At 47.3% G+C, this 22,792-nt stretch overlaps 1 protein-coding gene across 1 annotated transcript in view; it reads right to left on the bottom strand.

Moving 5' to 3' along the window:
- Nucleotides 1-22,792, bottom strand: part of adgrd1 (adhesion G protein-coupled receptor D1) — a 200,578-nt gene that overhangs the window by 101,819 nt on the left and 75,967 nt on the right. Inside the window, exon 9 of the mRNA XM_063073236.1 lies at nucleotides 21,963-22,038. Coding sequence (XP_062929306.1) covers nucleotides 21,963-22,038 — 76 coding nt within the window. The remainder of the gene's footprint in view (nucleotides 1-21,962; nucleotides 22,039-22,792) is intronic.

Raw genomic sequence — 22,792 nt, 5'->3', positions numbered from 1 at the left:
CTTACTATTTCTGGAAGATTATTTATGTCCTCCTTAGTGAAGACAGAACCAAAGTAATTATTCAATTGGTCTGCCATGTCCTTGCTCCCCATAATCAATTCACCTGTTTCTGTTTGCAGGGGACCTACATTTGTCTTTATCAGTCTTTTCCTTTTTACATATCTATAAAAGCTTTTACAGTCCGTTTTTATGTTCTCTGCCAGTTTTCTCTCATAATCTTTTTTCCCCTTCCTAATTAAGCCCTTTGTCCTCCTCTGCTGAACTCTGAATTTCTCCCAGTCCTCAGGTGAGCCACTTTCTCTGGCTAATTTGTATGCTACTTCTTTGGAATTGATACTATCCCTAATTTCTCTTGTCAGCCACGGGTGCACTACCTTCCTTGATTTATTCTTTTGCCAAACTGGGATGAACAATTGTTGTAGTTCATCCATGCAACCTTTAAATGCCTGCCATTGCATATCCACCGTCAATCCTTTAAGTGTCATTTGCCAGTCTATCTTAGCTAATTCACGACTCATACCTTCAAAGTTACCCCTCTTTAAGTTCAGAACCTTTGTTTCTGAATTAACTACGTCACTCTCCATGTTAATGAAGAATTCCACCATATTATGGTCACTCTTACCCAAGGGGCCTCTCACGACAAGATCGCTAATTAACCCTTCCTCATTGCTCAAAACCCAGTCCAGAATAGCCTGCTCTCTAGTCGGTTCCTCGACATGTTGGTTCAAAAAAAAAACCATCCCGCATACATTCCAAGAAATCCTCTTCCTCAGCACCTTTACCAATTTGGTTCACCCAGTCTACATTTACAAGGATGTTGGGGATTGGGGAGCATGCCTTGTGAGAATAGGTTGAGTGAACTCGGCCTTTTCTCCTTGGAGCGACGGAGGATGAGAGGTGACCTGATAGAGGTGTATAAGATGTTGAGAGGCATTGATCGTGTGGATAGTCAGAGGCTTTTTCCCAGGGCTGAAATGGCCAGCAGGAGAGGGCACAGTTTTCAGGTGCTTGGAAATAGGTACAGGGGAGATGTCAGGGGTAACGTTTTTACGCAGAGATTGGTGAGTGCATGGAATGGGCTGTTGGCGGCAGTGGTGGAGGTGGGAACGATAGGATCTTTTAAGAGACTCCTGGATGGATACATGGAACTTAGAAAAATAGAGGGCTGTGGGTAAGCCTTGGTAGTTCTAAGGTAAGGACATGATTGGCACAGCTTTGTGAGCCAAAGAGCCTGTATAGTGCTGTAGGTTTTCTATGTTTCTATGTTAATAACAACCGGCTTCTCCCAGGACTGCTGCTGGGGATGCTGAAATTATACACACTCTGAAGGGAACCAGTTCTACAGATACAGGATACACAAGCTGCCTCTAGCACCACCCAAGGAGGAAGGAATCCGAGACAGTGCGCGATCCAACAAACGGTGCGAGTATTGTCTTGGACATCTTTCTTGTGATCGCAAGGTCCTGTTGGACATTCGTAATGTGGAGCACTGCAAATCCCTAAAGGTTAGTTTTCAGGTTGAGTCGGTGTTGAGAAAAACAAGTGCAATGTTAGCATTCATTTCGAGAGGACTGGAATATAAAAGCAAGGATGTAATAATAAGATTTAAAAGCACCGGTGAGGCCTCACTTGAAGTATTGTGAGCAGCTTTGGGCACTTTACCTAAGAAAGGATGTACTGAATTTGTAGAGGGTTCAGAGGAGGTTCACAAAAATGATTCTGGGAATGAAAGGGTTACTATATGAGGAGCACTTGATGACTTTGGGTCTGTACTCACTGGAATTCAGAAGAATGAGGAGGGATCTCACTGAAACCTGTCGAATGTTGTAAGGCCTCAATAGAGTGGATGTGGAGAGGATGTTTCCTATAGGGGGGAGTCTAGGACCAGAAGGGTCATCCTCAGAATAGAGGGACATCCTTTTAGATTAGATTAGGGATTAGATTAGATTAGATTATGAGGACACTCAGTCCTCGTTTACTGCCATTTAGAAATGCATGCATTAAAAAATGATACAATGTTCCTCCAGAATGATATCACAAGAAAAACACGGGACAAACCAAGACTAAAACTGACAAAACCACATAATTATAACATATAGTTACAACAGTGCAAAGCAAAACCATAATTTGATAAACAGCAGACCATGGGCACGGTTAAAAAAAAAGTCTCAAAGTCCCGATAGCCTCATCATCTCACGCAGACGGCAGAAGGGAGAAACTCTCCCTGCCATGAACCTCCAAGCGCCGCAAACTTGCCGATGCAGCACCATTGGAAGCACCCGACCGCAGGGGACTCTGAGTCCATCCGAAAACTTTGAGCCTCCGACCAGCTCCTTCGACACAGCCTCTCCGAGCACCATCCTCTGCCGAGCGCTTCGACCCCACCCCGGCCGCAGAGCAACAAGCAAAGCCGAGGACTCGGGGCCTTCTCCTCCGGAGATTCTGGATCACACAGTAGCAGCAGCAGCGGAGCAGGCATTTCAGAAGTTTCACCAGATGTTCCTCCGTGCTCTCACCTCCGTCTCCATCAAATCAGGATTGTGCACAGCACCTTACTTGACAAATAACAGACATCACCACCGGAGTGGCCGCTGCGAGCTGCGTCACGCCACCATCTTCTCCTCTGCTTTAGAACAGAGATGAGGAGGCATTTATTTAGCCAAAGAGTAGTGAGTCTGTGGAATTCATTATCACAGGCGGCTGTGGAGGCCAAGTCATTGGGTATATTTGAGGCAGAGGTTGATAGATTCTTGATTGGTCGGGGCATGAAGGGTTACGGGGAGAAGGCAGAAGATTAGGGCTGAGAGGGAAATGGATCAGCCATGATGAAATGGCAAAGCAAACTCCATGGGCCAAATGTCCTATATCTCATGGTCTTATGAAGCTAAACTTTAATCTTTAAGATTCCCTGGCTTTTACCAGAGAGAGTTTAAGGGATCTTGCTCGGCAAAGGTGGTGAAGGTGGCTACGCTCTACAGGTTTGGTGGCTTGGAGCGGTTGAAGGGTGTGAGAAACACATTTCACTTTCTCCACACCTTGAGCCTCTGGAAGATCTGACCAAGAAAGATCTCCAACTACACCCTACTTCTCCAGTGTCATCAAGAGGACATGACCACAGTCAGTGTGAGGAAATGTTGGAGATGTATTGGCCAAGTGAGGGAAAGAGAGGTCAATTCCATCACCAAGACAGCTCTTCATTGGACCCCTGAAGGATGGAGGAGACACAGGAGACCAAAGAAAACTTGGTGCCGTATCATAGAGGCGGAAATGAGGACCCCAAACTATACCTGGGACACGGTAGAGACTATGGCCAAGGACGGACAGAGATGAAGGAATTTCATTGGTTCCCCAAACACCAGCAGTGTAACAGGTGGTGTCTAACTAACTGTACAGAGGCCGATTTAAGTGGTTTGGGGGTACCCTAGGGGTTTGAGGGAGAGAGAAACAAGCTTCACTTTTTACTCTTTACAAAGGCCGATTGATTTAAGCTGTATGCACACACATGCTTACCGACCACAGCCAAGAGAAACACAGATGACAGAACGTAAAAATCTAACCTTTATTGGGACTTTCTCCCGGGACTACGAACTATTTGAAGTTTATAGAACACAAGCTGTTCCCACTGCGAGATCCAAGATGCTCATTCAAGCATTCAGAGAAGTTGGGCCTGGTCTGAGCTCAGAGTGCCTCCCAGGGAACCAGTCACACCCAGAGTTTTGGCCACAGAAAAAAAAAACCTGGAGATAGACGTGAAACACGCCCAGTGAGTGTGACCTCCAACCTTTCCTCTGGTATCATCAGGGAGGAGCTGCAGGAGCCTGAAGGCACACACTCAATGTTTCAAGAATAACTTCTTCCCCTCCGCCATCAGAGTCCTGAATGGACATTAAACTCATGAACACTTACTCAGTATTTTTTTTGCTCTCTTTCTATATTAATTTAAATCTATATATACATTTCTTATTGCGATTTATACAAGTATTTATTTTGTATTACAATATCCTGCTGAGCAAAACAACACATTTCAGGAATTTCAGGTAATTATGCCCCCTCCTTCACCATTCCTCATTCCAATTCCCTCTCTCACCTTTCTCCTTACCTCCCTCTGGTGCTCCTCCACCTTCCCTTTCTTCTACCCTCTCCTATCACGTTCCCCCTTCTCCAGCCCTTTATCGCTTTCACCAATCAACTTCCCAACTCTTTAATTTACTCCCTCCCCTTTTCCCAGTTTCACCTTGTGCTCCCTCCCACCAGCCACCTTCTTTGTCTGACTCCATTCCCCTCCCTCTCCAGTCCTGGTGATTCGGTCTCTGCCCGATCGCTGTCTGACAGAAAACTGGCTCCTGTGGCCTGCAGCTCCAGAGGGCACGAACCCCTGCAGCTCCAGAGGGCACGAACCCCACCAGATCTCCATTAAAGGTCCTCGCCACAAAATGTACCTGATCTACTTTGGGGTGTATGGGGTGTCAGGGAGGGGTAGCACCTCTGGTGGGGGAACATGTCACGTCCTTTTCAAGGCGGTTAGTCCACCTTTGGTCCCCACCTGGCACTCAGCTCTCACCTGTGGCTCCCCGTAGCTGTTTGCATGCGACAGCGGCCACACCCCGGGCAACGGCTTCAACAAGCCGGCTAAACCAGGTGAGGGTAGCCGACGGGTCTCAAACCCTCGGTGAGATAGGGAGTTGTCTATCCCAGCATGTGAAGACAGACTCCGGCGGATTGAGCGGACGAGACCTATGGAAGGTCCCACGGTCAAGAAGACGGTCTCTGCGAGTGTCGTGGAACGTGTAGAGCAGGACAAGACACAGAAGACATCCTGGTCATCCGCTGCGCCTAGACCGATCTCCAGCCGTCTCGACTCTGTCTTGCCACTGGATCCAGATGGGAATTGGGAAGAGAGAGTGAGGCTGACGCTGCGCAACTCTCCCTCACTTAAATCCAAACCATGCGCTAGTCTCGACACTATCATAATGGTATCGAGGTCTTCATCGACGTACGATGGACAAACAACAACCTGATCTGCTTTGGAAGGGAGTGGGAAAAGGGGAGGGGTAAAGAGAGGGAAAGAGAGAGAGAAAGAGGTAAAGGGCGTAAAGAGAGGAAAAGGGAGAGAGGGAGGGATGAGAGAGAGGGAGGGGGAGAGAGGGGAGAGAGAGAGGGTGGGGGGAAGGGGTGGAGAGAGAGAGGGGGCGAGAGGGGAGAGAGAGAGGGTGGGGGGGAGGGGTGGAGAGAGAGAGAGGGGGAGGGGAGAAGGGGAAAGAGAGGGAGTTGGGGAAGGGAGAGGGGTGAGGAGGAGTGAGGGAGAAGAGAGAGTGGAGGAGAGAGGGGGAAGTGAGAGGGAGAGAGAGAAGGGGAAAGAAAGGTGAAATTAGTGGGGGAGGGGGAAGAGAGGGGTGGGAAGAGGGGGAAGAGAAGGGGGTGAAGAGAGAGAGGGGGGAGAGAAGGGAGAGGGTGGCTAAGCTACTAAGCCGAGCGGAACCGTTTCTGCTGACAGGAGGGTTACTGGCACCTTAAAGCCAGTCGCTTCAGACAGATGGAGCTCGTCATCTGTGGTTGACATCTAGGAAAAGGAAAACTCTGATCTCAAACCTCTACACTCACCCATGGGGGAGGCTTCGGGAGTAAGCCCTGAGGGAAAGCTCCAGGGCTGGAGTTGCTAAAGCAGTCGTACGTTGAGTTCAACGGAGACCGGCAACTCCTGAGCAGTCACTGGTGTCAAACTCTACCGGTCTCTTCCCTTCCTTTAGGTTCATCGGCTGCGCGGAGAGGGGGAGCTTGCTTCATATTGTACTGCGCTTGCTTGCATATCGCGTAGGCAGCCGGGTGTAACATTCATGCTTAACCCTGACCAACAGGAGGGGGGCTCCTCCCTGAAGGCACGGTGTCACCACACAGTCGCTTTTCCTAATTCTGAGAGTGTTAAAACAATTTCTCCTTCAGACACTCCCCTCCCTATTGTATTCCCGTCTGCTCCAGAGCTTGGCTTCTCCATCAGAGGGAAATCCCCCTCTCTCTACTTTGTACACACCCCTCATCGTCGTACATCCGTCCATCCATCAGATCTCCCTGCCCCTCTACCACGTCCCTGGAATCACAGTCCCTCATCTTAGGACCATGAGGGTGACACGATGGAGTGGTGGTTAGTGCAACGTTATTAAAGCTAATGCCTCAGTCTTCAGAGTTCAATTCTTAAGCCCTCTGTAAGAAAGTAAGTATTTTCTTCCCATGACCACGTAGGTTTCCACAGTCCGAAGACGCACCGGTTAGTAGGTTAATTGGTTACTGTAAGTTGTCCCGTGATTAGGCCAGGGTTAAATCGGTGGTTGCTAGGTGGCACAGTTCAAAGGGCCAGAAGGGGCTGTTCTACACTGTATCTCTAAATGAATAATTACCTTTCCACAGGCCTCTCTAAAGGTTCTTACATTTTGTAATGAAGCAATCAGAATCTACCATCAAGGAGGAGGTATGGGAGCCTGAAGACACACCCTCAACGATTCAGGAACAGCTTTTTCCCTCTGCCAAGCAATTTCTGAATGGACAATGAACCCGTGAACACTACCTCACTATCCTTTCCTTTTGCATCAGATTCAAAGTGTACATCCCTGAGATTTGTCTTCTTGCAGACAGCTACGTAACAAAGAAAATCAAAGAATAGACGTCAAATACACAACAGGCAAAAAAAGAGCAAATCGCACAAAAAAAATTAGCAAAGAAACGCAGAAAATAAAACATCAAATCACAAAATGTCATCGAAACAGTCCAGGAATTTTCAGTTCACCTCAGTTCAGTTCAATCTAGCGTTGCGTCGTTTATTGGCCACAGGCCACAGAGGTAGTCCACCCCAATCAAAGTCGCACAAAATAGCAACAAAAAAGGAGTGACCAGAAACCAGAAACACATCATAACGTGAACTACAGAGTCCAATCCACAAACCGCGTCGATTAAACCTTGATTCACTATTTCCTTATTTTCCCATTTGAAGTAATTTTATATCATTGCACTGTACTGCTGCCACAAAACACATAAATTACAGTAATAGTAAGCCTGCTTCTGATTATCAAGCACAAAACCCTTTAGGAGACCATTTCTCCAATTTTGAGAAAGACTCTTCAAATTTCTACAGATGTACCATGGAGAGCATTCTAACTGGCTGCATCACCGTCTGGTGTCGGGGGGCCACTGTACGGGATCAGAAAAAGCTGCAGGAAGTTGAAAAATCAGCCAGTTTCAGCGTGGACACCAGCCTCCCCAGCATCGAGGACACCTCCAAAAGGCAATGCCTCAGAAAGGCTCCATCCAGTATTAAGGATGCCCATCACCCGTCATGCCCTCTTCTCACTGTTACCATCAGGGAGGAGGTACAGGAGCCTGAAGACACACACTCAGTGATTCAGGAACAGCTTCTTCCCCTCTGCCATCCCATTTCTGAATGGACACTGAACCCATGAACACTACCTCACCACTTTTTGCTGTCTTTTTGCACTACTTAATTTAATTTTTATATATATTTATTATAATTTATTGTTTTTATTATGTATCTCAGTGATATTAAACCCGATTCTGACTCTGACACTGCACCGAGGACAGGCCAGCATTGTATTGTGGGTTGATTGGATGCAGGACCCGGCACAGACTGTGTTGTTTCATTATTTGCCCCTGTGGCGAATGTAGGCACAGGGCAGGGTTGCCCTCAGTAACCCTGCCACATTGACCTTACTGCTGACACCCCCAGCAGTGGAAATATAGACACATGAAGTCAACACTCCAAGACCTCCGAGCTCACAAATATCCCATCCTATGCGGATGCCTCACGGCATGGTGCAGAATCTGCTCTGCACGTGGCTGGAAGAAACTGCGGAGAGTTGTGGACGAGCTCAGCACATCCCAGAAACCAGCCTCCCCTCCACAGACTCGGTTTACACCCCCTGTCTATCCCAATTATTCTCTCTTCTCCCCTCTCCCTTCAGGCAGAAGGTGAAAGCATGTACCACCAGGCTCAACGGCATCTTCTAGCCCACTGTTCTGGGACTATTGAATGGTTCGTGAGTACAAGATGCACTCTTGACTTGACCATCTAGATTGTTATGATCCTGCACATTATCATTTACCTGTGTTTCAGGAACAGCTTCTTCCCCACCACCATCAGATCTCTGAACCGTCAATGAACCCATAAACACTACATCACTTCTTTTCCTCCCATTTTGCACAACTTACTGATTTTTTATACATATATTTCTGACTCTTTTCAAAGGAAAATCCTACAAAAGATAGTGGATACGGCCCAGTACATCATGGGTAAAGCCCTCCTCACCACTGGGCACATCTACATGAAGTGCTGTCGCAGGAAAGCAGCATCCATCATCAGAGATCTCCACCACCCAGGCCATGCTCTCTTCTCACTGCTGCCATCAGGAGGAAGGTCCAGGACTCGCACCACCGTGTTCAGGAACAGTCATTACCCTTCAATCATCAGACTCTCGAGCAAAGGAGATAACTACACTGACTTGTCCCATCATTGTAACGCTCCCACAACCAATGACCTCACTTTCGAGGACTCTTCATCTCATGTTCTCGTTATTTATTGCTATTTATTTATATTTGCATTTGAACAGTTTGCTGTCTTCTGCACGCTGGTTGATCTTTCATTGATCCTGTTATAGATATTATTCCACGTGTAAGGGGTTTCTTCTTTTATGTTACTGCTAAGGCTAATAAAAATGGCTTCTTTGTTATGTTATAATAAAAATGGCTTCTGTGTGATGTTAACTGCTGAGACAGTGGTTCTCTCTAGCAGCTTGTTTGGGTTATATTACTGATAACAAGAATTGCATTCATTTGCTAACCAATAGGGATAGATGTTATTCTTTCTTGTGTGTCTGTAAGCTATTGTTTTCGCGGGCTTTGGGCAGAAGGCAGAATGGGGACAGAGAGAGGAGATGCAATGCTGTAAGCTGGGTGGCGGAACTGACCCCGAGCGGGGGTCCAAGGCCCAGGGTCTTCGGCAAGGAGAGGAGACGAGGATAGACTCGTGTGGAGCGTTTGGTTGATCGCCGAGGGTGGTCCCATTCGAGGGTCGGCAGAGATCGGAGGATATCGACTGGAGGAAGGGGGACCCGGTTCTGTAAGAGTTCCACGATGTGTGCATGAACTGGTTAATAATAATGGCGCCTCTTTCTTTTTTTTAAAACAGTTAAACAGTTCTTATTTTAAAGTAGCTGGTGAATGGGAAATTACGGAGAATAATATGTGTGTTGCTTGAATTTCCAGCATCTGCAGAATTCCCGTTGTTTGCAGTTCTTATTTTGTTCCTTTACTATCTATATAGTCAAAGTAAGAGTTATAAAGTGTAATCATTTAATCACATATGGTGTACTGTCTGTTATTTGGCAGGGTGGGGTACATCACACAGCATCCACACAAACTTGATTACCCAGTTTGGCAGGGCTGAAGGCTGCTCCCCCTAGACCAGTGGTCCCCAACCTCCGGGCCGCGGACCGATACATTGCCGCGAAGCATGCAGTGGTGCAGCGGTAGCCAGGATGCACCCAGCACATCTTTAAGAAAAAAAGCTGCCTGGCACATAAATGTCAGCCCAGATCAGAGGTGATTGCCGATTGCATCGCCTCTGATCTGGGCTGACACTTACGTGCCAGGTGGCACGTAATTAAATAGCTTGTTTATTTCAGCTTTTTTTTCTTAAAGATGTGCTGGCTGCGTCCCGGCTACCGCTGCACCACTGCATGCTTCGCGGCAATGTATCGGTCCGCGGCCCGGAGGACCACTGCCCTAGACGAAAGCGAGCTGAGTTAGCCTGAGGTTTACCAGGGGGCTACACACAGATTTGCTGAGAATGCCCCAAGTAAATGAATCTCAGGGTTGCATATGGTGAGATATATGTGCTTTGATAATAAAATTTACTTTGAACTTTGAATGTAATTTATAGGTTTTTAAATTATTATTTATTGCAATGTACCGTTGCCGCTAAACAACAAATTTCACAATATACACGAGTAATATTAAACCTTAACTATCAGGCTCTCGAACCAAGGGGATAACTTCACTCAGCTTCATTTGCTCAATCATTGAAATGTTGCCACAACCTGAGGACTCAATTTCAAGGACTTCTCATCTCGTGTTCTCAATATTTATTTTATTTTTTTTCTTTTTGTATTTGCAAAGTTTGTTGCCTTTTGCACTCTGGTTGAACTCCCAAGTTGGGCAGTCTTTCATTGATTCTGTTATGGTTATCATTCTGTAGATTTATAGAGTATGCCTACAAGAAAATGAATCTCAGGCTTGTATAGGGTGACATAGATGTACCTTGAACTTCAATTCCACGCTACACTTTCTCTGTAACACTTTATTCTGCATTTCTAATACACAAAGTGCTTGAGGAACTCAGCAAATCAGGCAGCATCTATGGAGGGAAACATTTTGAAGGGTCTCAGCCCAAAACATCAACTGTTTATTGTTTTCCATAGATGCTAAGCTGCTGAGTTCCTCCAGCATTTTGTGTGTGCTGTTTTGGATGTCCAGCATCTGCAGAGTCTCTTGTGTCTATTATTCTGCATTCCGTTATTGTTTTACCCTGTTCTAGCTCAATGCACTGTGTTATGATCTGATCTGTATGAGCAGTATGTAAGACAACCTCCTCACTCCTCTCGGAACATGTGACAATAACACTGGACAACAAGGAGTTTGCTTCCTGAATACTTTTGGGTGTATCTCATGGACTAGGTATGTCAACCAGTGGAGTAGTGCCACAGCAGCTTCCGGGCACTCAACGTCAGTACGACGAAAGAGCTGATTGTGGACTTCAGGAAGGGTAAGATGAAGGAACGCGTACCAGTTCTTATAGAGGGATCAGACATGGTGAGAGTGAGCAGTTTCAAGTTCCTGAGGATCTAACCTAGTCCCAGTATATCGATGTAGTTATCAAGAAGGCAAGACAGCGACTATACTTTATTAAGAGTTTGAAGAGATTTAAATGTCAACAAATACACTCAAAAACTTCTATAGTTGTGTCATGGACAGCATTCTGACAGGCTGCATCACTGTCTGGTATGGAGGGGCTGCTGCACAGGACCAAAAGAAGCTGCAGAGGGTTGTAAATCTAGTCGGCTCCATCATGGGTACTAGCCTACAAGTACCCAGGACATCTTTAGGGAGCAGTATCTCAGAAAGGCAGTGTCCATTATTAAAGACCTCCAGCACCCAGGGCATGCCCCTTTCTCACTGTTACCATCAGGTAGGAGATACAGAAGCCTGAAGGCACACACTCAGTGATTCAGGAACAACTTCTTCCCCTCTGTCATCTGATTCCTAAATGGATATTGAATCTTTTTTTTACTATACAGTATTTCTGTTTTTGCACATTTTTAAATCTATTCAATACATGTAATTGATTAACTTGTCTTTTTATCTCTGCTAGATTACGTATTGCATTGAACTGCTGCTGCTAAATTAACAAACACGTCACATCCTGTGATAATAAACCTGATTCTGATTTTGATTCTAATCATGAAAATCACCATGAAATTCTCCTATCGCACACCATTTTTGCCTATATTTGTTTTTATAATTTATAATTCAAGTCAGAATAACAGACGCCAAGACTAAGGAAGGCATTTTTGTTGGTCTGCAAGTCAAACAGGTCATCACTGACAAGCAATTCGAAGAACTTCTAGTGGGACTGGAAAAAATAGCATGGAAGGAATTCAAGGATGTTATTGAAAATTTTCTTGGCAACTACAGTGCACCAAACTACGTGCAGCTGGTTGACAACATGCTTCAAGCACACAAAACCATGAAGTGCAACATGTCACTAAAGATTCATTTTCTGCATTCCCATTTAGACTTTTTCCCTGCAAATCTTGGCACTGTCAGTGACGAGCACGGTGAAAGATTTCACCAGGATATTACAGCCATGGAGAAACGGTATCAGGGCAACTGGAATCCAACAATACTGGCTGATTATTGTTGGACACTTAAGCGAGAAACCTTGCACACTGGGTGCGAATGAAAATCATCAAGAAAGCATTTTTAGCTTAGTTGAACTATTACAAAGCATCAGCACAGTAATGCAATTAAATGTATTATCGTCAATAAGGTTAATTTCTTGTTTCTCCAAATTCCTACATGATTTAAGTAGTCTGAAATAATATTTGTGTTCAGCTTCGAGTGGTCTATCAGAACCACAAAAAAAATTCTGAAGAAGCAGTACTTTCGAAAAAAAAAATGTTATCCAGTATAATAAACCAATTCCAAAAATCCACTGCCGCCAGCTGACTTGCCTAGCTCAGCAGTTTCTAACACTGTCTTGCCAATCTCCTGGTGGGGTACAGAGAGCCGCCTTCTGCCTCTCTCTCACACCACACTGACACACCTTGTCTGTCTGCTGCTGGCTGACATCGCCTAGGCAGCTCGTCGCGTAGGTTCCTATTAAACCTTGACCGGTAACTATCACTAATTATTATAATTCAGTCATTCAACCTGTGCCAGTTGCCCAGTGACTCCTAGCTCAAAGTCTGAGGCAGAGTTTATGAGGTAGTGTTGATTAAACACCTCTCAAAATTGCCCCAAGAGTGGTGAGGCCTCACTTGGAGTATTGTGAGCAGTTTTGGGCCCTTTATTTAAGAAACGATGTGCTGACGTTGGAGAGGGTTCAAAGGAGGTTCACGAGAATGATTCCTGGCTTGGAAGGCTTGTCATGGGAGGAGTTTGATGGCTCTGGGCCTGTACTCGCTGGAATTCAGAAGAATGAGGGGGGGATCTCATTGAAACTTACCAAATGCTGTAAGGCCTCAATAGAGTGGATATGGAGAGGTTGTTTCTGATAGTAGGGGAATCTAGAATCAGAGGGCATAGCGTCAGAATAAAGAGATGTCCATTTAGAATGGAGATGCAAAGGAATTTCTTCACCAGAGAGCGGTGAATCTGTGAAATTTGTTGCCACAGGCAGCCGTGGAGGCCAAGTCACTGGGTATATTGAAGGCAGAGGTTGATAGGTTTCTGATTGTTCAGGGCATGAAGGGGTACGGGCAGTAGGCAGGAGATTGGGGCTGAGAGGGAACTGGATCAGCCTTGGTGGAAAGGCAGAGCAGGCTAGATGGGCCGAATGGCCTGATTCTGTTCCTATATCATACATTCTGAAGACCACAAAAGAGAGGTGTTCTCAGTGCTCAAAGTAAGTTTAGTATCCAAGTACACGGATGTCATCATATACATCTCTGAGATTCACTTTCCCACAGGTATTCATGGTCAAAATAAACACAGTGAGAGACCACACCCAGCAGGATGGACAAACAAGCAATGTGCAAAAGATAACTAACTGTGCAAATGCAAGACAGAAAGCTCAGGTGCGCAGGGCTGTGCACAGGACTGTATTTGTCAACGTGGAGTGGAGAGCGTGTTTGTAGATCTGGTGGGAGCAAAGAATGTTCGAAATGGCGAAGGTGGGGTGCAGCGGGAGGGGTGTGGGGCAGGTGGCAGAGAAGGAGTGCCAGGGGTGGGCGTGGCACGGACGCAGACTCACCCAGTCCTGAGGCACCAGGCAAGGTCATTTGATTCCCAACAAATGGTTTATGGATCATGACAGAATGTCTCTCTGGTGCTTCCCACTCCCTCCCCTCTCCCTTCCCCTTTTCCCAACCATGATTCCCCTCTCCCTGTCCCCTTCCCACTCTCAGCCCAAAGTAGAGACCCATATCAGAACCAGGTTTATCTTCACTCACAGATGTCATGAAATTTCCGGTTTAAGATGGTGCTGGTGAACCTCAGCGGCTTCTACCTGGTGGCTAACGAAAGAAGGATAATAACTAAATACTTTGTTAATCACACTGTTTTCTGTCAAACGATCATGACAAGTTATAGCCTGTAACTTCCCTTTGAACTTCGATGTGGCAGAACCGAATCAAGGCGAGGCGGAAGGCCCATTGCCAAGAGCGTGGAACAGCGTGAAAAATCAGGCGTAGGCTGAATCGAAGCCTCGTGTTGCAGGTCCCAGAGTGTATCAACATGACTGAACATGATTTTTGGATTTACAGGCCAAATCTAGACAGCAAAGTCCAGCATATTCAAGCGGCAGAACCCATTGTTCAGACGGAGGTTTAAGCGCCAGGGCCAGATTGCAAAGGTCAGGGTGCTGGGGCCTGAGGTGAGGTATGGGCCAGTTCAGACGGCTGCCTCATGGCGTCTTCTTGGCTCTGCCTTGAACTAGGAGACTCTCTTTACGGACTTCAGCTCAGAAACACTATTTGCTTGTGGTTACTGGTTGCATGATTTTTTTCCTTTGCACATTGCACGTTATTTTATTTTTTTATTTTTTATGGGTTCTTTTTTATGAGCACAATGTTTTTTTATTCTCTGTACACTCGGTGTTAGACAGTGTTTTATAAATATAATATGGGTTTTTTTGGGCGTCTTTGTGGCTGCCTGTAAGGGGATGAATCTCAAGGTGAATAATATATATATATACTTTGATGATAAATGTACTTTGAACATTGAAATTTGTTTTTTTTTGCGGCAGCAGTACAATGCAACACATAAAATTACCACAGTACTGTGCAAAAGTGTTAGGCACCATAGCGATATATATCACATTAAAACATACAGTGAAATGTGTCATTGCATTAACAAAAAACACTGTCTGACAATGTAACCATATAACCATATACCATTACAGTACAGAAACAGGCCATCTCGGCCCTTCTAGTCCATGCCGAACTCTTACCCTATCCTAGTCCCACTGACCTGCACTCAGCCCATAACCCTCCATTCCTTTCCTGTCCATATATCTATCCAATTTAACTTTAAACGACAACATCGAACCTGCCTCAACCATTTCTGCTGGAAGCTCGTTCCACACAGCTACCACTCTCTGAGTAAAGAAGTTCCCCCTCATGTTACCTCTAAACTTTTGCCCTTTAACTCTCAACTCATGTCTTCTTGTTTGAATCTCCCCCACTCTCAATGGAAAAAGCCTATCCACGTCAACTCTATCAATCCCCCTCATAATTTTAAACACCTCTATCAAGTCCCTCCTCAACCTTCTACATTCCAGAGAATAAAGACCCAACTTGTTCAACCTTTCTCTGTAACTCAGGTGATGAAACCCAGGTAACATTCTAGTAAATCTTCTCTGTACTCTCTCTATTTTGTTGACATCTTTCCTATAATTCGGTGACCAAAACTGTACACAGTAGTCCAAATTTGGCCTCACCAATGTCTTGTACAATTTCAACGTTACATCCCAACATTACAATGTGCATAATTGCAGCCCATAATTTTCACCACCCTTTAGGTCCCAACACAACATGCCTTACCCGCGTGCCTTGGGACTGTGTGAGGAAACTGGAGCATACTCCCCCCACCCACTCACACAGCGCTCCCACCTCACCCCCTGGATTACCCTGACGAAACTACGAGGTCACAGGGAGAAGGTACAAACCCCTTACAGACACGGGCTGGAATTGAACACTGATGGCCGATGGCCGGCACGGTAAAGCATTACTACCAAGGCAGAGAAGGTAGGCTGTTGTGGTGAAGGATGGACGTAGGAAGGAAGGTAGAGTTTGAAAGGACGAGGGTGATGTTATCCTGCAGGGATTGACAAGGTACGTGCTGTCTCCATTGGATATGGAGTGTACAACTGGGAATCACAGACTCAGTCTTTCTGGACTGAGAAAAGGTGATCAGATTAGTTAATGGAGGAATGAAATCAGTGCTACGTTATCATATCATCCTCCCTGTTATCTCCCAAGCTTACTAGTGTCACTGTGGACTTTGGGTAATTCCCTGCTGGCACTGAACTTCAAACGTGTCTATTCTGCTGACTTGCCCCTCCTGGAGGGTGAGTGTGAATGATGAATGTAATCCAGACCACCAGGTTCAGGAAAAGTTATTACCCTTCAACTATCAGGCCCTCGAACAAAGAGGATATCTTCACACAACTTCACTTGCCCCATCATTGAAATTTCCCACAACCTATAAACCTTCAAGGACTCTTTATCGCATGTTCTTGATATTTATTGCTTATCTATTTATCATAATTATTACAGTGCTGTGTAAAGGTCTTAGGCACATATATATAGCTAGATTGCTTAGGGTTTTGCGAAGTACTGTAGTAATCTCTATCATGGCCGATTTACGTTTCATTTCCACCCTATTCTCCTGCCTCCTCCCTGTAACCTTTGATACTTTGATTAATCAGGAACCTATCAACCTCAACTTTAAATACGCCCAATGACCTAGCCTCCACGGCCACTTATGGTAATACATTCCACAGATTCACCACCATCTAGCTGAAGAAATTCCTCCTCACTTCTGTTCTAAAGGGAAACAACAGAAATTCTGCAGATGCTGGAAATTCAAGCAACATACATCAAAGTTGCTGGTGAACGCAGCAGGCCAGGCAGCATCTATAGGAAGAGGCGCAGTCGACGTTTCAGGCCGAGACCCTTCGTCAGGACTAACTGAAGGAAGAGTGAGTAAGGGATTTGAAAGCTGGAGGGGGAGGGGGAGATGCAAAATGATAGGAGAAGACAGGAGGGGGAGGGATAGAGCCGAGAGCTGGACAGGTGATTGGCAAAAGGGGATACGAGAGGATCATGGGACAGGAGGTCCGGGAAGAAAGACGGGGGGGGGTTGACCCAGAGGATGGGCAAGAGGTATATTCAGAGGGACAGAGGGAGAAAAAGGAGAGTGAGAGAAAGAATGTGTGCATAAAAATGAGTAACAGCTGGGGTACGAGGGGGAGGTGGGGCCTAGCGGAAGTTAGAGAAGTCAATGTTCATGCCATCAGGTTGGAGGCTACCCAGACGGAATATAAGGTGTTGTTCCTCCAACCTGAGTGTGGCTTCATCTTTACAGTAGAGGAGGCCGTGGATAGACATGACAGAATGGGAATGGGATGTGGAATTAAAATGTGTGGCCACTGGGAGATCCTGCTTTCTCTGGCGGACAGAGCGTAGATGTTCAGCAAAGCGGTCTCCCAGTCTGCGTCGGGTCTCACCAATATATAAAAGGCTACATCGGGAGCACCGGACGCAGTATATCACCCCAGTCGACTCACAGGTGAAGTGATGTCTCACCTGGAAGGACTGTTTGGGGCCCTGAATGGTGGTAAGGGAGGAAGTGTAAGGGCATGTGTAGCACTTGTTCCGCTTACACGGATAAGTGCCAGGAGGGAGATCAGTGGGGAGGGATGGGGGGGACGAATGGACAAGGGAGTTGTGTAGGGAGCGATCCCTGCGGAATGCAGAGAGAGGGGGGAGGGAAAGATGTGCTTAGTGGTGGGATCCCGTTGGAGGTGGCGGAAGTTACGGAGAATAATATGTTGGACCCGGAGGCTGGTGGGGTGGTAGGTGAGGACCAGGGGAACCCTATTCCTAGTGGGGTGGTGGGAGGATGGAGTGAGAGCAGATGTACGTGAAATGGAGGAGATGCGTTTAAGAGCAGAGTTGATAGTGGAGGAAGGGAAGCCCCTTTCTTTAAAAAATGAAGACATCTCCCTTGTCCTAGAATGAAAAGCCTCATCCTGAGAGCAGATGCGGCGGAGACGGAGGAATTGTGAGAAGGGGATGGCGTTTTTGCAAGAGACAGGGTGAGAAGAGGAATAGTCCAGATAGCTGTGAGAGTCAGTAGGCTTATAGTAGACATCAGTGGATAAGCTGTCTCCAGAGACAGAGACAGAAAGATCTAGAAAGGGGAGGGAGGTGTCGGAAATGGACCAGGTAAACTTGAGGGCAGGGTGAAAGTTGGAGGCAAAGTTAATAAAGTCAACGAGTTCTGCATGCGTGCAGGAAGCAGCGCCAATGCAGTCGTCGATGTAGCGAAGGAAAAGTGGGGGACAGATACCAGAATAGGCACGGAACATAGATTGTTCCACAAACCCAACAAAAAGGCAGGCATAGCTAGGACCCATACGGGTGCCCATAGCTACACCTTTAGTTTGGAGGAAATGGGAGGAGCAAAAGGAGAAATTATTAAGAGTAAGGACTAATTCCGCTAGATGGAGCAGAGTGGTGGTAGAGGGGAACTGATTAGGTCTGGAATCCAAAAAGAAGCGTAGAGCTTTGAGACCTTCCTGATGGGGGATGGAAGTATATAGGGACTGGACATCCATGGTGAAAATAAAGCGGTGGGGGCCAGGGAACTTAAAATCATCGAAAAGTTTAAGAGCGTGAGAAGTGTCACGAACATAGGTCGGAAGGGATTGAACAAGGGGTGATAAAACAGTGTCGAGGTATGCAGAAACGAGTTCGGTGGGGCAGGAGCAAGCTGAGACAATAGGTCGGCCAGGACAGGCAGGTTTGTGGATCTTGGGTAGGAGGTAGAAACGGGAAGTGCGGGGTGTGGGAACTATAAGGTTGGTAGCAGTGGATGGGAGATCCCCTGAGCGGATAAAGTCGTTGATAGTGTGGGAGACAATGGCCTGGTGCTCCTTGGTGGGGTCACGATCGAGGGGTAAATAAGAGGAGGTATCCGCGAGTTGTCGCTGTGCCTCGGCAAGGTAGAGGTCAGTACGCCAGACTACAACAGCACCCCCCTTATCAGCGGGTTTAATAATAAGGTTAGGATTAGTGCGGAGGGAGTGGAGAGCAGAGCGTTCCGAAGGAGTGAGGTTGGAATGGGGACAAGGTGCGGTGAAGTCGAGACGGTTGATGTCCCGTCGGCAGTTGGCAATAAAGAGATCCAGAGCAGGCAGAAGACCAGAGCGGGGTGTCCATGAAGAAGAGGAGGGTTGAAGACGGGAGAAGGGGTCATCGGTGGGGGTGGAAGAGTCCTTGCCGAAGAAGTAGGCTCGGAGACGGAGACGGCGGAAGAAAAGTTCCGCATCGTGGCGAACACGGAACTCGCTGAGGTGTGGGCGAAGGGGGACAAACGTGAGGCCCCTACTGAGAACAGAGCGTTCTGCCTCCGACAGTTGAAGGTCGGAGGGGATGGTAAAGACCCGGCACGGATGAGAGCTGGGATCAGAGGGGGGAGGGGGGAGGCTGGGGGTGTTAGTGGAGAGGGGAGGGTTGGGGTGAGAGGAAGATGGAGCCTCTGAGGGCCCAGGAGCTTACGGTGGGATCTGAGGGAGACGGGGTTGCAGAGTGGTGGTGGGGGAAGGGGAGACGGGAGTCACAACAGCAGCACATAAAGACCCGGCCTGGTGTTCTAAAGGGACGTCCTTTTATTCTGTGGTTGTGCCCTCTGCTGCTTGACTCCCCCATTATAGGAAACATCCTCTCCACAACCACGAATGAAATTCCTCCTCAGCTCTGTTCAAAATGGCCACCCTTCTATTCTGAGGCTGTGCCCTATGGCCCTAAACTTCTCCACTGTAACTATAGGAAACATCTTCTTCACATCCACTCTGTCTGGGCCAATCTTCTTGCCCTCTCATCCTACTCACTCCTCATCCTTTGCAGTCGCTTTGCTCCTTTCCCGCCCAGCTCACTGACCAGAGTCATACCCCACAGAAACAGGCCCTTCAGCCCAAATAGTCAATACGGACCAAGATGTCCCATTTACTAGCGTTGAGCACGTAATCTTCTATGCCTTTCCTGTCCACCTACCTGCCCAGATGTCTTGGCTGCACCCAACCTTTCCACAGCCCACTCCCTGACCACAGCCACCGTTCCCAAGCCTCGCCCAGCATGACGGAGAATGCAATGAGGCCTCGCGAGCAGATCCCAAGACACCAGATCGCCATGGCAAATTTTGGCAGCTCTCCAGCTGCTAAAGGCCTTTGAACTATTTTTAAATGTCTGTCTGCAAAGACATTTAGACAACGCTTAAATGGCTTTAAGTCGTTTTTAAAACCAAAAATGGCTTAACACACATTGTAATATCACTAACACATGATAATATTAAAGCAAAACTGATGAAAGGAACTCTGATGTGCATCTTTTCCTCCGGCTGGCATTAACCCCCTCCCTCTCTCCACAGGCAGAGGCAAGGGAGCACTCGGGTCCTCACCCCAGCATGTTAGCTGAGTCCTACCTGCCCCTGGGTCAAGCAGGTGTGGAGAACCAGAGCCTGGGATTGTCATATGGCTACAACGCAACGCAACCAAGTAACGTCAAGAGTGGTAATCTACGAGCAGGAACCCCATCCCTCCCCCCTCCCCCCCAATGCATTTACTCTTGGAGGAGGCTGGAGAGAGCTGGACTTTGCACATCTATACTCACGTCATTCTCCAGATGCTCAGGAGAGAGCATCTTGACAAGCTGCGTCACTGCGCCGTACGGAAACTGCGCAGCGACGGACAGGACGGCTCTACAACAGGTCGTCAAAACTGCCCAACGACCACCAGCACCAGCCTACCCATCGTCACGGACATAGGTAGAGAATGGAGCCGGAAAAGAACCAGTGACATCGTGAAGGATCCCACCCATCCTGCTCACGGACTGTTTGACCCACTCCCATCAGGGAGGAGGCTACATTCCATCCACACCAGGATCACCAGACTCAAAAACAGTTACTTTCCCCAAACAGTAAGGGTGATCAACACCTTCACCCACAACCCACCCCTCTCACCCACAACCACCACTACTTCATCATTTCCTGTAGAGTCACTTTTATACTGGCACTCCTGCATGCCTCTCTCTCCCTCCCTCTTTTGTCCATTACGCCCCTGGCATTTAGGCTTACAATGAAGGTCCTTCATCTCTGGCGGTGTTCAGGGCTTCCTTCATCATGTCAGTAGCTTCCTCTCAGTTTTCACTACTGTCAGTCACGCAAGTCCCAGGTGGAGACTCAGGAATACCATCACACTCAGGTGTAGAAGGATTCTTCATTGGTGTTTCTATAACAATTTTGTTTGACCAATCCGTGTTGTTAGCCCTAAGCTGAACCCCCAAACCTGGAGGACCGGTGGACCACTCTTAGTCTGACCTCTACCCTTTGGCCTGTTTGGCATGGGTGACCCTACCAAGAGACAAAGCATGAAGCCCTGACTCCAGCTGACATAGCTCTCCGGGTCAATGAGGCACGCAAGCCCCCAAACCCTGCGACAAGGCTGTGGTCTTCTTGGAGGTCTCCTGTGTCTAGCGTCACTTTATCGACATACAATCAATGTATATAAGCAAAGTGTTTATATTTATTGTATTATTTAATTATTATTACTCTGTTCTGACTGGGTAGCACTCCCTCAGTGTTTTGTGGAGTTCGAACCTGACTCTAAAGGTCCCAGATTGAAAATAAAGTATTAAAGGTCCCAGATTTTTGAAGGCTTTTAGTTAGCAGCCTTGCTGGCCCAACATTTATTATTTTCTGTGATCTGTACAATTCTTATTAAAACAGTGAACTGTTCAGTCCGTGTCTGTATCTAGCCTTTGCACCATCACTGAACACGTGTCAAGAACTTTACTGCGTGGCATGTCATTGGAGATTTGTCGGCTGATGAGTGCTTTAGGCAGGAGACCATGGAAAACTCCTGGCTCCCCTTGGCATCCCGGGATCCGGGAGTCTCAGTTGGACTGAGGAACAGCTCCTCTGACTGGGCAGCCCTCCCCCAGCACGGCTGCGGAGATCGAGCACTCAGCTTCCAATGGATGCCCTGGAACACACTCAGGACAGAGCACAAAAAGCCCTCAGACAGGACGAGACGGGCCTGGGTGCTGGGTCCTGCCGCTGATGTTGTTTGGCCACGGCATAGAGCCAGATCTGTTGGAAACCACCAAGAGCTCCTGGCTCTGGATCAGGTCTGGTTCAGTCAGAGCTGGAAGGGAAGGCACAGGCTCCCTACAACCACTCAAACACTTCCACATTCAGGTTTTCCAGAAATTTCTGGCCTTGGATCACCACAAATCCCTGCAAGATTGTTATTAAGATCCTTGGCAGTACACGCTGTGAAGGCGGCCCTGAACCCTCAGAGGCTGGTAAGGCACCCCCACCGGAGGAGGGGGAGCTGCAGAACACTGTTCCCTTTCTCAGTTAGGCCGAGGCTCCGGAGAGACCACAGAGTCACTTACTTGGTCTTTAGAGGATTGATCTGCCTGTAGAATTGGTGCATGCTGTGGTAGAACAAACCCACCATCAAGACTTGTTCTGTGGAACATAGAACAGAGACATCGGTGCAGGTTAATGAGGCTCTCAGAATTGGCATCACTGACATACAGTACTGCGCAAAATACTGTGGTAATTTTACATATTGCACTGTACTGCTGCCACCAGAAAAAAAACAAATTTCATGATATATGTGAGTGATGATAAACCTGATTCTGATCTGGGTCTCTATTGTGGACTGAGAGTGGGAAAGGGGCAGGGAGAGGGGAATCATGGTTGGGAAACGAGGAAGGGAGAGGGAGGGAGCGGGAAGCACCAGAGAGACATTCTGTAATGATCAATAAACCAATTGTTTGGAATCAAAGGACCTTGCCTGGTATCTCAGGGCTGGGTGAGTCTGCACCCACACCACACCTTGCCCTTGGCACTCCTTCTTTGCCACCTGTCCCACAGCCATCCCTTTGGAGGGTGGGGGGAGTGGGGGGGGGGAGAGAACAAAATACTGAAGTGGTGTTCATCGGTTTAACTGTCCATTCAGAAATCTGATGGCGGAGGGGAAGAAGCTGTTCCTGAATCGCTGAGTATGTGTCTTCAGGCTTCTGTACCTCCTTCCAGATGGTAGCAATGAGGACAAGGCATGACCTGGGTGATGGGGGGTCCTTAACGCTGGATGCCTCCTTTTTGGGGCATCACCTTTTGAAGATGTCCTGGATGCCGGGGAGGCCAATGCCCATGATTTTGTCCGACTAAGTTTACAAATCTACCTCGATCCTGTGCAGTAGCTCCCCCAACCCAC

This window comes from Mobula hypostoma, chromosome 21 (genome assembly GCF_963921235.1).
Source record: "Mobula hypostoma chromosome 21, sMobHyp1.1, whole genome shotgun sequence".
Taxonomy (NCBI): Eukaryota; Metazoa; Chordata; class Chondrichthyes; order Myliobatiformes; family Myliobatidae; genus Mobula; species Mobula hypostoma.
This window is presented reverse-complemented; position numbering and strand designations above follow the sequence as displayed.